The sequence below is a fragment of the Acanthaster planci genome, linkage group LG03 (assembly GCF_054643075.1).
Source record: "Acanthaster planci isolate LZ-2023a linkage group LG03, COTS_SCS, whole genome shotgun sequence".
Classification (NCBI taxonomy): Eukaryota; Metazoa; Echinodermata; class Asteroidea; order Valvatida; family Acanthasteridae; genus Acanthaster; species Acanthaster planci.
The window spans coordinates 5,208,282-5,223,287 of record NC_141779.1 but is presented as its reverse complement, the minus strand read 5'-3'; the positions used below and the strand labels follow the sequence as shown (position 1 = coordinate 5,223,287).

Here is a 15,006-nt window from a genome sequence, read left to right as displayed (position 1 = left end):
TGCAATGGCAGGAAATTTTGTGGAAACACATTCGCTTCAAGTACGAGCAATTACAACCTCAAATTAAATTCATGAACACAGAAAATACATACATAGATACGAGACCAAGTTCTGTGAATTAACTTGCAGAAATCTTCTTGCAACATCGATGATTTTATGACGTGCAGCTGTAGAGCTCTGCATGCGTGCACGGCATAGTGTAACAACGATATTTGTGGCTGGGCTACATAGACTGGTTGCCGTATTTCCATTAGACATTCTTTTGTACGAGCAAATGTTTTGGTTTATGGTCCATCGGGATTGCACGTAATGCCATTTGTTAAGTGTTCTGTATATTTTAAGGGTACCAGGGTACATGAAACAGGTACTCGATTCCAAAAATAACCATAATTGCACACCCCTGAAGAGTGGCTACTCTGGAGTCTTAAAAAGCACATTTAACCCTAACCGTCCTCAATCCTTCACCTGTTTGAGGACTGAGGAGTGTTAGGGTTAATAATACTAGTGTGTTTTAACATGATTAAAACCTGTGCAGTGAATCCATAATATACATGTACATGTAGTTTAACTGTCCTTGTCTTCTTCCACTACATGTTCATGTACTCATATATTATATTACTCCGGGTTCAGGCCATTTCTGGTGACCATTACTTTGGTTGAATTGGCTGCTGCTTCCTGTTTGTGTGGGTTTTCCCCAGGTTTTTCTCCCCCAGGGGTTTTTCCATAAACTTTCTTGAATTGCTTGCAGTTTCCTTCCTTGTCTGTAGTCTCGGCAAGGCTGCTTTTTCTGGTGCGACACAATCGCACATCATACTTAGCAGATGTGCTTAAGTGTGGTGCACTTCATCTCGGGACAGCTCCTGCTTTTGGCCTTTCCAGTTTCTTACCTTTCCTAATACGATGGGGGATGATGCAACCGATGTTGATTTTAAGCTTGTATTGTCCGTGAGACGATTGTCCCAATCAGTGTCGCAACACAGGGGTTTCCCTCTGTAATCATGCAGTCGCCCCTGGAAAATCCCTACCTGACAAAATGCAAATAGATGCATTTCTGAGTACATGTACATATATTTGTAGTTTGATCGAGTTAGAAGATGTGTGCAAGTGTGCAGAAAATGTTACGTGGGAATTTCCACTGGGTATTAACAGGGATTTGTTACAGATTCACATCAAACTGTTCACTGCTCATTGTAGAACTGTCATTTGGAATACTGTTTCTTGAGTTTACACGGAGTTCAAATGAACACATCCTGCAGTTCATGTTTGAAATGAGAGGACTGTCATGGTGAGGCCATGCACGTTGGTATAGCCAGTGCTGTGCTGTTTTGTTAGAAGACGGTTGAATGTAACCACCAAAATCCTCTCTTCTGCAGGACACTTGTGGCATGTGACTACCTTGAGTGCTGTTTTAACCTCCATAGCTCAAAGGGTAACAAGTCCAATGTGGGCTACACGTGTGTGTACATGTACAGTGTACATGTACATGCACGTGTACTGTATGTTTATTCAGTTGCTTTCTCTTCCGGTAGTGGTTACATGTGCACCCCTGTGTCCTGTGGAATTCTCCAACATATCTTGGTGGATTTTGATAGATTTTAGGAGGGTCTGGTCAGTGGAATCAGCCTGTTGAATGCTGCTTTGGTGACAGCAGGTTGTGATGGTTTGCTGACAATGCCACATTAGAAAAATTACCGTGAGTGGCCTCTCAGAGCCGCCTCTGCAATGCCACCTGGTTACCTAGTCACGTGTGACCAAATTAATGAGTTCACATCACAAGCGTATACCTGAATATTGAGAGTGTGCAGTGCAGTTTACATTTACCTGTACATGCACCTGTATATATGCAGTCCATCAGACAGTAGCAAGTACAGGGTCAGCATATGATTGGTGATATGAAATGCAGAACATGTGAAATACAGAACATGTGTGCAAGAATTGTGCAACACATGCATATGGACATGCAGTACATGTACATTTGGTATATGTGCACACTGCAGTTGCATAGTGTAGAGTACAATGTACATGTACATGTACACTTGCCAGAATGTACATGTAGGCCTACATGTACAAACATGCAATGTATTAACATGTATTTGTATCCAGGAATTACACATGTAAAATTACAGTGGCCATTCTACATGTGCGCTATACATGCAAGTGTTCCTTTCACAGTTATTGACAATCTGAAGAGCCAGCAGTCTTCCATAGAGTTCTTCCTTTAAAGCTCACATCACAAGTCTGTTTAAGCCAAACATTGTACAGTAATACCAGGAAATGCGGCTGAGGCAGTTGGCCGGCTGCCAGGGCCGTACAGGACTTGGCTTGGCAAGTACCTTGGCATTTTCCCCCTCCAGCCGGGGAGAGCCAAGCGCTGAATACCAGGAAACCGTCCCAGTTGGAATGCCAGTCTGCATGCTGCCAGCCCGGGACCGGCCAACCCCCAGATCAGATCATCACAGATCGTGTCTGGCCCCGATGCTGAATGATGACACACATACACTGTCAACAGCAGCTGTGCTCGACCCAGAGTGTGGGAAAGACAGTTCATGGCCGTACAGCACTAGGCGAGTATGGTGTAATGATCAAGATGGTTACTGCCGAGGAAGCAACAAGATAAGAACTGGATCAGCATCTTTTATTCTGTCTAGACCCAAAGTGGATAGGAAGGTTAAGTAAGTTGAAATCAAGAAGTTTACAAAATGTGTGTATATTTCTATAAATTCTGTGTTTTCCCTTGCCGTCTGCATCTCAGTGAGGGTCAGATTGAGTTGGACTGAGAAAGTGCACATGTACCGTACCGTATACACACCAAATGAGATCTTACAAAAAAAGTGTCTGATTGGCTTAATTTAGTTGAAATCTTTCCAAGTACACATGAACTTTAATGGCACTGTGACTAGGGTTGTGCCGAATATCTAAATATTCGATCAATTATCGAATATTTGAATATTATACTCCAAATTTGAATATTTGAATGCAAACTTCATGAAAACGAAGGGAGAATTTTCTGTTGCTCTAAAGAAAAAAAGTTGCACTATGGAGGCTAGTTTCATGCGGATTCAAATGAAGAACGACAGAAATCTTACAATTCAAAAAGTAAACTATTCATTAAATAATTTTAAAGGAATAGGAAGTTTCATTAGGGCAAGAAGTATTGTTGTAGAGTGTGTGCCTTATTGCAACTGATTTTGTACATGTATGTGGTTTGTTCATCAAAAATCAGCCAATCAGTACCACCCAATATTCAAATATTCGATTGAATTGAAGGTTGAATATCTGAATAGTAAATTATTATTTGAATTGACTCAGCCCTAACTATGACCCAGTGCCCTCAGTTGAATCATTTTAGAGAAGGTCATTTTTGAAATTCTGTACCTACTGGTGATGTCTTTAACTGCACAGGAAGTCATCTTGGCAAAATTGACAGGATGGTTGGATTCAGTGCAAGTTAAATTTTATGGCGAATAATTGTTGTAGAAAATGTAGGCCTGATTATGTTGCCTTCTTTTGCCGGTGCAATTTGAAAGGTTCACATTTTACCAAATCGACAACACACAAATGGAACGGTGTCTTTCTGAACTGTTACTACATTTGTTATTGCAGCACTCTCGTGTGTCAGGAAATGAAGAAATAAATGTTAAGAACACAAGCACAGAGGGCACAATAGGAGGGTGCCGTTTGAAATGGGTAAATTTGGAGTAAACACACAAGATTTTACCCAAACGAAATAGCACTGTCCCACCGGTTTGGTGTCTGCCATACCGGTTACTTCAAATAGGCTAAATGAAAAGGAATATCAAGTACATGTGTACGGAATATAGTATTGGTTGGTAAAATGTTGATGTCACGGACCAGTTCACTTCTGGGGCTGAAAGCCTGCCCTTGTCATTTCAGCACTGTCACAGAGGAAAGTTGTTGGTGACTTTGTTAGCAAAATGAAGTCACATTCTAAGTTCATGTAGTGTACTCTTTGTTTAACATTTAATAACATTTATAGGCAGGCAAGCGTATGTAGAGGGATGAGTACATGTATGTACCAGGTAGGTTAGACCGGCTTTTCTAGTTTAATAATGTATTATGATTGCATGCATGTGGGAAGTTTTCCTGCATTTTTGGACAAAAATCATCATACATTGTTCATCCCTGATCCTGAAACTTAAGGCTTTATGTTCCCTCCCCTCCTTTTATTCAAAGTGAATAGTTCATGATGACAAGGAAGTACATTGTACGCACATGCACAACACCACATGAATCAACAAGAATGCATGTACGTTGTACATGTACGTTTGTAATTGAAGACATGCCAGGGCTCGCTCTGTCTCTTCAGTTTCTTGTCTATTAGTTTTTTTTTCCCCCAGGATGACTTTTTCTACAAATCTGTAAATATGCCAATTTCCTTCCGCCTTTATTGTGTGACATTTACCAGGAAGTGCCTTTTCTAATTACCAGCATATGCGTGCATCCTGTTGTTCCTGCTTAGCTGGGAGTTTCCACATCTCCACTTGCTCTTTGCAGTCTTGGCGTTGACCTCTGACCTTTTCTTGACCTTTAGAGAGTCAGGAACCCTGTCACTCTTGATGCCCGCAGCTTGACACTTGAGCACCATCCCTTTGGGTTGCATGCTGTCACAGCTGATATTGGTTCTATGTACTATGTGGTTACTCTTTGACATCAGCATTGATATATTCACACCTTCTCTCAACCCGAGACCCATTTGTACTCGTATATTAAAAGTAGTACATTCTTTTGGATGTTGTGTGGACAAGCTACCAGTGTGCACTTGAAGCTGAGTAGCGTGTGACGTGATTTTTTTTTTCAAATACCGTAACTCCCTTGTCATTTTTGCAATTAAGGAATTATTGAAATCTTCCTAGATCCTGCAAAATCCATTAGTCCATGGGAAACCATTGACACTTATTTGGTTCTTGAAAATTAGGGCTGCAAATCCAATGGGAAATAGTGGCACGCACGTGTAAGATAAGCCTACAGAATTTTCCAGAAATGCAGATGGGTTTTGAAGAATGAAGGGCTGGGGAAATCTTGGATGAGGGGTACACATAGGAATATGCTGTGATCTGTGATACGCAAGAGTACCTGACTCCACCATTATAGTACAGCTGACCCTTTTGATACCCAGTCTGGACAAAGGTCATCTGCTGAGTGCCAGGCATTGTGGTTGACCTTAATCATGTCCAGGAGACTTCCTGCCCTGTGCCCTGGTTTGTATTTATAAAAGAAGTTTGTATTTCATGCTAGATACACAGTACATTGTACATGTACTGCGTGTGCAGTTCAAACATGTGGTATGTGGTAGGCTGTATGCAAACATGTACAGACTTGTAACAGTCTTGGGATTCATCATGTACATTCACAGGATGACACCCACTTGTGAAGTGAATTTTGCTTGTTCGTATGTTTCTCCAAGTTAGCCATATACAGTACATGTATGTACATGTGCTTATATATGGGGCCTTGTGGGATACTGGAACAATGGGAAGTACCCTACAAGGCCAGTTTTTACCTTGTGGGGTATCAGAATTGGTATCCCACAAGAATTTCATCAAACTGATATTTGGAAATAACTCAAAAAGGGGAAATTTTTGATGGGTAAAAATCTGTCGTAAATTGAAGTGTTTTATATAAGGGACATACGGTCAAAATTTCAACCCAGGAAACTGAATTTGGTTTATCGTGGAGTGATTTGAAATTGTTTACGTGTTGTGTGGGAGTTCTGTACATGAGAACAAAGGAAATACCCCACAAGTAGAGCTGTATGTTTACACATATTTTAGCCACAGTTGTACATGTAAGTCTACAGTACGGGCACAAGGGTCAGCTTGACATTTATGATGTTACGTACATGTACATGGAAATAATTTATAAGCAGATGAAATTAATACAGGCTTTCTTGACAGCCTGTGCAAGATATACAGTCAGCTCATCCAATAAGGGTGCACTGAACCAATTCAAGCTCCATTGAAAATAGTGTAAAATCAACCAAGTTTGGAGCCCCATGGCAGGCAACTGAAGTCCCTGAGGCCTCTCAAACAAAAATCAATGTGTTGTTTGGTCCTTCAGATTTCATTTGATTTTCAATTTTTAGTAGGTTAACCAATGAATTTTTTAATTATCCGCCCAAAACAAACTCACCCCCCAAAAAGTGAATGTTGCCAAGCCCTCCCAGCGGCCATTTTTCAAATGACACCCCTCACCTTCCTCGGGCTCTTCTGACTAATTTTCAATCCCATTTTGGTCTTCTTTGCCCCCAGATGGGTGCCCCTGAATCTACAGAGATGATACCGGGCCATACTGACACAATCCCACCATTTCTTGGCCCAAACAGACCCCTCTTTTCGAAACAATCTCTGGGGGTACTTTTTGTGCGCCTCTGGCCTGGCGGAGAATTTTCCTTGAATTGGGACACTGCACCCCTAAACCACAGTGGAAAATGAACAGGTGCACTTTCCATTTGTTCAGTGCTCAGCCAAGAAAACTGGGTGGGGTGAGAGTGGGCCCTGTGAGTCTCACTGCACCAGTTTAAGTGCTGTTCCAATCGGAAACAATCCAGCCACTTTGCGAATATCCCCAAATTGAAACTGTTAACCCTAACAGTCCCAAATCCTCCAATTTCAATACGATTTTACATACACCCTAGGGGGTTAGGGTTAAACTGCATGAAAAGATTTTCTGTTTGGCCATCGAAGACCAGAGTTTTGCGAGTGCCAGTCAAACGCTTTATTTGATATTAGGAAATGAACCTGTCAAAGTAAGCAGGGAAGGTATTTACATGTATGGTTTGGCAAACCACTGTGTTTGGATCTGGTTGAAGTAAACACAGAAGGATGGTCATGCTTGTGGTTTCGCCGAGTGACATTCTTTTTTGGACTGGTACAGTCGCTTCCATGAAGTGGTGAATTGCCCTTTGTCTCATCTTCAGAGAAGCTAGACAGAGGTTTCCTTTATTTGATGCTGTCCCGGTCCCTCAACAAAATGGTTTGCTGACTGAATTCCCCCCCCCCTCTTGTCCAACAATGCGGAGAACTCTTATTACCCTCAGAAATTGTTTTGTGGGGGACAGCCACATTTTTTTTACAGAATCTGACAGCACGTGGCAATGGAGTGCCAGATCAAATTTGGCTGAAGTTGGGTTTAGCACTTGGGTCCTTAATTCCTGTTCATGTGGTGTGCAGTTTGTCTACCTGAGTCTACACTCATATTACCAGCGTGATATTGAATGTATTTTGCAGGCTTTCCTTTAAATGTACAGTTCATGTATTGGGGCCATTCTGTATATTTGGGTTTTCGATATCGTTTATGTCCCTTTCACATCTGACATATGATTTTTGTAAGTTTAGAATACATTCTTTATTACAATTAGGTATGAGCGGTACTGGTTTTCTGTCAGTAGCAGCCCAAGGCTGTAACAAACATAGGTTCAAAAATGGGTTGAATAAAATTAACTTAAATTACACATAAATAAATTAGAGGCCGGTTATTTTCAATTCAACAAGTGTATAACGTATAAACACCAGTAATGTAAACAGGTACTAATCAGAACAATAGGCATAGGACAGAGACATAAATGAAGAACAGTTGGACAAATATCAAATGAATGAACAAAGTGAACAAAGAGACAGCAGAGAGGCCAATAAAACACCAACAGACACGCAGACAAACCAACAAAACAACACCCAACATCCCAACCTGCCAGAGAGCTTCAGTTATGCAAATTACCTGCTATACAAATGCGTGTAAGAATAGTTGTAAGTCGATCTTAGTGATATTTCCAATGTCAAATTACAAAGGTCAGGTGTAACAGGGCCTCAAAAATGTCACACCTTTGGACTCAGACGCAAGCCATTCACATTTACATTGTTACTTGTAGGTACATGCACATGTAGTCAGTGGCATTATACATGTGCAGGTCATGTATGCATGCAATCAGCAACCTTTAACTTGGCCCCTCTGAGAATTCTGAATAAAACATTGGGGGGGGGAAGAGAGTGGGACTTCAGACAAAGATCATATGCCGAGATGCTTTATTGCCTGTGACCCAGCATGGCCCCTCTGGCTGAAGTTGATTTGAAATCCAGGCCTGTTTGTCTCAGTCCCCTGAAGGAAAGAAAAAAAAAGAAAAAAGAAAAAAAGAAAAGAAAAACTTGGGGACCCTGGGTTTCCAGGAATCCAGAGTGTAATCTGATGATGCGTGGGCCTTGCTGCTAGCCTAGCTGAGCCCCATGCATGAAGGCAACTCTTGGACTTGGGCAGAGTGTACATTTATGTATACATGTACATGTACATACGTGTGAATGCATGTATGCATGTACATGATGTAGCATGTAGATGAAGCAGAAACTTACCTGTACATGTACATTTACCATACCGTACTTGTAGACCTAAAACTAGGGAAGTAATGCCTCTTTAGCCTTGGCAAATTACATTTGTTAGCAGCTGTTATGATGTAACTGTACTTACATGGAGGGTGTGTTTGTTTTTCTCTTGTGTTCATTTTGACATTGTCTTGAATTTGAAGGTGTTTCTTTTCTTTTTGGGGGGGCTAAATATTTTGTGTTATTTTTTTCATTATTTTTGATTATCATTATGAAGCCAAGGATTGTCAGAATGCACCCCCCGGGCACTGTAGCTCTAAGCCTAAAGAAACCTGTTGAGGAGAAACAGTGATAAGGCCTACTTCAAAAAATAAACATGTTAGGCATCCCCGCCTTCTTCCTCTTTAGGGGCTGCCTCAGTTTTCTTTTAAAGAATTTTTGAACTTCAGAGCAAATGTCAACTGATCAACTGGAACTTCTAAATTGATGTCAGACTCAGTTGGTGACCGTGCAGTCTCCAGTTCAAACATGTCTTTGAATGCGCACATATGGCTTTGGCTGCAAACTTTCCACACACCTATGGAAGTGGCGGCCATCTTGAAAATAAATGTAACATACTTGCCGCCCCCTGCTTTTCAAAAAAACAGATACTAAACAGTTTTATAGTTGGAACAAAATGTAGAAAAGGCTATAAATGTTGCTAAATGATGTGCATTTTGGCAGTTTGTTCATTTGATTTACCTGGCCAATAGGCTCTACTGCAGGGCTGTGTTGCTCTGTGCAGGCATAGGCCTCAAGTCTTGCCCAGTCGTCCTTGCACAACGTGCAAGTCAGCGGGCACATGAATGTCCCGGATGCCTCTGTTGCCAGATGCATGAGAACCTCTCCCCCCCTTCCGTCTTGTTATCCTAGCCCCATTAGACAAAAAGGCAGGCCCTGATTAGAGGAGTGTTTGTCTATCCCCGCTGAGCTGGGTTTCCAGGAAGTGAGGTGCAAGCTGATCCGCTTGTTTTCCGTTTTGCGGACTAGTTCTCTTTGAAGGAATCCCAGAATGCATATCTACATGTACCTGTGTACATTGTGTTGACGGTCATGTATATATCCATACATGTGTGTGCTTTTGGATCCTGTTTCTGAAGATGATTTCAGAAACATGATCCGTGTCTAAAAATAAAGTCTTCCTTCTTGGCCAGTGGAGATAATCTGTATTGCTTCTCTCCACAGCTGTCAGATCACTATGAAGAAATCCACGTACAAAAAAAGTGTTGGGTTATTTTACGTCTAAACATTTATGTGATTTTGTGGATGACAACCGGAAATTACTTTCCAGTCAAAACAATTAATGTTAATTATAAAAAGATGTGCACTGTTAGTGTGCCTAAGATAAGTGAATGCTTTGTCAACTTTTATTATTTTCTCTTTTTTGTATTTGGACATCGAATGTTTCAAATAAACTTTCACAAATTTAACTGTTCCTCTTAGGATTACAGTTTTGATTGATCATGACAGCCAATAAGTTTACTTATACTTCATACTCATGCAAGGCCTTACCAAAAATAAAAATGAAGCAAGCGGTGTCTCTCTTGGAATTTTTTCCACTAAAGGTCTCGTAACAGTCCATGTCACCTAGTTGAACATTTCACGTCTGACTTGTCAGCCTTTCTCTGTTTTTGTCCCACGTTTCTTGTTTGACAGCGTTTGAGATAGCAGTTTTGATTCAAGACATTGTTGGCCCCTTTCTTTGACCATCTGAAAAGAAGCCTTCATTTTCACAAAATGGTTTTTATCATCGAAAAAATGAGAAATGTAACCAAATGATACATTGATCGATAAATTGAGGAACAGAAATACTCAGAGGCTTGATATTGAAGATTGAATGGACTGTCCTGTAGTTAAACTGCATCGTTTCATTGTGAAGGACAGACACTCATCAGTTTTTTCCCCCGCAATGTGCTCTTTACATGTTCCAGTTGGTTCCCATGGGGGTGGAGACGGCTATTATAGTTGATTTTGCTGCTTTGTTCCAAAACGGCTGCTTGGAGTTATATACCGGTGCTTCCCAGGGAGCTGAGATACATGTACATGTATTTGGAATGTTCCAGAGGCAGGGATGAGAATGATGTGACATTTAACGTATTATTTCATTTCATAAGCTCCATTTCTAGTAAAAGATTCAAATGCGCTGTACAGGTCGGTATAATATTTTGAAAATATAAATGTGATCAAACATCGAAATTTCAAGAAGCAAGAGAATTATAGAAGAAAAAAACAATATCAAAAATGTAAGTAAACACTGATAAAATTAAGAAGCAACAAGATTACATAGAAAGCACCGACAGTATTGAAATCAGTAGGTGATCCACTGATAATATTCAGATAACTCAATATTATGCAGACTCCATAAAGACTAATGAAAGCCATGTTTGATTCAATATTTCGTTCTTTATTCAGAACATCTTCAGGAATGAGATAAAAATTATATTGAAATATAAGTTACAGATTTCCATGATATATTAAATTGTAAAAGAAAAACATAACAATCGTAAAATTAATTAAAAAGACATACCAGGTATCTTAATCGCAACCTTGAACTCACTTTTATTTGTATTTCTCTTGACTTGGTGTAGCAAGGAGTGGAACAAAGTTTGTCCAGCTATAACATTTTCTGCCTTTATTATAAGATTGAGGGGCATGAATGTCAAGTTTCAGAGTGTCGCGACAACATAAGCCGTAGGCGTGACAAGACTTTCCGTTCAAGTCCATCAAATAGTCTGGAGCTTTTGTTCGTGCTCCAGATGTGGTGGATACCTGCACTTCATAAATACCCGTTTATATTTGGGAGTCAGGTTTTAGTGCAGCGATCCACCTCTGTGGCTTGGTTTGGAATCCCACCCAGGCTGACACGTAATTGGGTTAGCTCTCGCCCTACCTGATTCCATGGGTTTTCCCCAGACTACTCGGTATTTATCTAGGGTGTTCCTCCCACCCCTAAAACTGAACATTTGTTATTGCCTCACCTACACTGCGTTTACACTTGATCAGATCCGGATCAAAAATGTGTGTAAACGCAACGCAGGATCAGATCCTGATCCCGGGAAGGATCAGATCCGGTTCAGATCCCGTGCGTGGGATCAATTTGCAAGTGTAAATGCAACGCTGGGTCTTATCCAGATCAGATCCCGGAATTTGATGTAATTACATCCTGTGCAAGTCTTGAAGCGAGCGAAAAGCAAATCTGTGTCATCTTGAAGACCTACATGTCATGTATAGTTACATGACATTATACACGCACCATACATACGCTGTTGGTCCGGCCGCTACGTACATAACCAGCATTACACTTGTTCCTAATGAAGCCTGTGTGCTTTCGTCCTGTGAGTTGGTAGTAAACTGGTACTTGCCTATTCCCATGCTTTATCCGCGTCGCCTTTAGTGACTTTCGTTACTGCTGTTTATATTGCTGATCCAAAACCTTCCATTTCCCCATTTTTCATCATCTCATCTGAAACTAAATAAGATAAGACAACGAGACGTATATACAGCGCGTAAGTACACGTAATACTGGCTGACGTTTTGCTCCAGTCCGCGTAATCAGTGAACTGTTTGCATAACCTTTGCCCTGAGGTTGCAGCGCTTCATCAGTGCCACGCGGGATCAGGATTCAGTGTCAACGCAGCACGGATCTGATCCCCTCGCTTGATTGCTCCTTTGTAGGACCAAGTGTAAACGCGGCACTAGGGAGTTTTACTCTGGTAGAAAGAAAGAATAAATACAATTAAATAGATAAATTTAGTGCAGCTTGTTGTCCTCTGGTTTTGTGTACAAATTACAATCATATCCCTGTTGCAAACCACAGGAAGACACCAACTCTCATTATCTTCTGAAACTAGGGTTCAGTGACCCTCGGCCCTGTCTGATGATAAACATACTGACCAAACATTCAACCACAGCTGTATGTAATTGGATAGTATTGACCAGCGGATACAGACCATGCTGCATGCCACAATTTACATTGGGGATCTAACTCCTTTAACAAAGGAACAAGTGTTGAACGAGTCCCTGTACAAACCATACCTGGGGGGAGGGGGACCTTGTGAACCCAAAAAATGCAGGTTGTGCAAATCTTGTGTGGAGACTAGGATGAGATTTGTCAGGATCTTTCTGACGTCAGGATTTTTTTCATCAGGATTTTCTGGATTTTTGAAATAATTTTGTTTTTAATCTCTCAAATTCTTAGTTTACCAGCGAGGTGCTTTTTACATATCTAAATTGATATGGAACACAAGACATGGGTATTTTAGGGGGTTGTTTTTGACAAACAAATTGAAAGTGCGCGCGTTGGTTCACGCGCGTGTCGTATTCACTTCGGTACTCTATACCAAAGACCCAACGCTTCTGTGGGGCCCTCAAATAGCCCAAACCTCCAGTGATTATTTTTGTAGATAGTTCAGTTTACTCCGCTCTCACCCCTGGTGGACTGAGCCAGGCGTACATCAGGTTACCCTCTGGGTTAGGATGCTCTGTTGCAAAATAGAGAGGAACAGGCGAAGAAAATCATCTGTCCGAAATCTAGCTTGAAATGGAATTCACAGTTTAAGAAAAATTAGTATTTTCAGCAGGTGTTCTTCGCTACACGAAAACAAAGGAGTGTCCACACTACGAGTACATGTAGGTCGGTAACACCAGTGGTATGTGTTTGTGTGTGAACTCTTGTGCTTGAGTATAACTGATTTCTTTTTGGGGGGAGCATATTGAAGGCAGTTTTCTGATTTGATTGTTTTTTCAGCCACGATCTTCACATGATGGAATAGCCTATTGCCTTTCACTGTGTTGGGCCATACTTCCCACCCCCCAACTGCTGTGCAGATTAAAATGATTGATGGTAATAGCGTTCTGCCGGGGAGAAATGTTGCTTATCCTTTGGGCTTGGGTGACCTATCAGAGTTTCCAAAAGCAATGGTAAACTCCAATCGATGGGGCTCATGAAAACAAGCAGGGGGTTCAACTGGTATTCCCATATTTTTTTCCCATTTGAGTCACAATCAAAAGTAGTGAAAATTCACGTGTGCGCAGACTGGCAATTGTGGACTCCACAAGTACTATGAGACACTGCTTGTCTGTGTTCAAGCCATCATGTTACCCGGAATGTACATGTACAACATATGCATGTCTCGTACTGGGTCAGTGTTTCTCACCCACATAGACCAGTGTACTGACACTGATTTCTTGAGACCGTTTGGCTTGTGTGCTGGGCTGACGCACGTCCAATTCAGAGAAATGTTTCCAACCGTCAACAGGGTGTCACATCATTTCTTTCAGGGAATCCGACCCGGTGTATGTGCACAGAAAGGGGAAAACTGTCTTGAAGAATCAACTTGATATAGCCTCAGGGGCAGGTTTAAGTCCATATCTCTTGTCATTCTGAATTTCTGTCAATGGTAACATTAATCAGTGAGTGCCGAAGTCACGAAGCATGGCACTGGTACTGTAGATATTAATCATCACATGTGTGTACATGAAGAATACATGTACATGTACATACATGTAGCGGTGCAGGTGTACAGGAAGTCCAAAGAAACTACAGGTTGCAAGTCCAGATGTTGGAATTTGTGGCTCCATAAAGTCTGGAATTTAAGAGGGTTAACAAGTCAGGTCTTGTTCCTTTTTTTGAACTCTGATAGAAAGTTGTAACCAAGTAATCTGTGCATCTACTGTATTGACTAATGTACATGTAGTAATTACCTTTGTTGACCCGCACGTCCTACTCCTGCCGAACAGGAGTAGCTCACTCGAATGCAGCCCTTAGTCACGGCTCAAACGTGCTCCAAGTTGGACTGTTTCCCAGTCCCTGTAGTCTGGATAAAAATAATAATGAGGATTAGGAACCCCATCTCTACCTTTTATATAATATGGCAGATCAAAAGCTGGTAATGGCAGAACAAAATTGATTATGTTATAACATTTTGTCAGAGCACTTTTTTGGTCTAATTTTGCACTCTGTTAGTACTTCCAGCCCCATAAGAAAGGTACTCATGTGTCCACATCTCTGTCCAGAAAATAATTGTGGAAATGGAATTTGCTTTGTATCAAGGCTCAAGACCAAGCTGAAGGAAGGCCCCGTTGATGGCCCCTCCAGCTTGAGGACCTACCGCGAGGACATCCGCCAGATCCTCTTCAAGGAGTTCCACAGTCCCATCAGCGACTTGGAGATTGGGGTGGTGGTACGCCAGGCCTTCCCCAGGCACAGCCGCAAGGGCAAGTACTACTTGGGGATCGGGACCTGCGATGCCGAGGATGCTGACGGGGCCTGCCGAAAGATTACAACCGACAACCCAAAGGTGCGTGAAAAGTGCAGCGCGACCGTGCAGCTGATATCTCAAATCTTGGCATAGCTTCGCAATATACGAAACCACAGATCTTGTGCCACAGCTGTGTAATGAACTTTCCCTCAACTTCTCAAAAATCTTTCTTAGCTGTGCACAATGCAAATTATTTTAAACTCTTGAACAAGGATGATCACTGCTTCCACAACCTTCATTCCTTTGCAGTGTTACAGTCAGTCACCCCGTACTTGCAAACCCCTTTGATTTAATCCCATTTTTAGAAAGTTTTCAGAGTATAGTTTTAAGAATTTGGCTGGCAGGAGAGAAAATGCACAAACATATTGGCAAATGAA

The 15,006-nt window shown here is 41.4% G+C and overlaps 1 protein-coding gene across 4 annotated transcripts in view; it reads left to right on the top strand.

Annotated features, from left to right (window-relative positions):
- The window catches only part of LOC110985554 (uncharacterized), a 63,065-nt gene that overhangs the window by 21,258 nt on the left and 26,801 nt on the right, over positions 1-15,006 (top strand). For 3 of the 4 annotated variants that reach the window (XM_022246665.2, XM_087133954.1, XM_022246673.2), the window contains exon 2: positions 14,422-14,668. In XM_022246665.2, the coding sequence (XP_022102357.2) occupies positions 14,422-14,668 (247 nt within the window). Of the gene's footprint in view, positions 1-2,114; positions 2,673-14,421; positions 14,669-15,006 lie in introns of those variants that run through there. The other variant, XM_022246655.2, reaches the window with a different exon arrangement.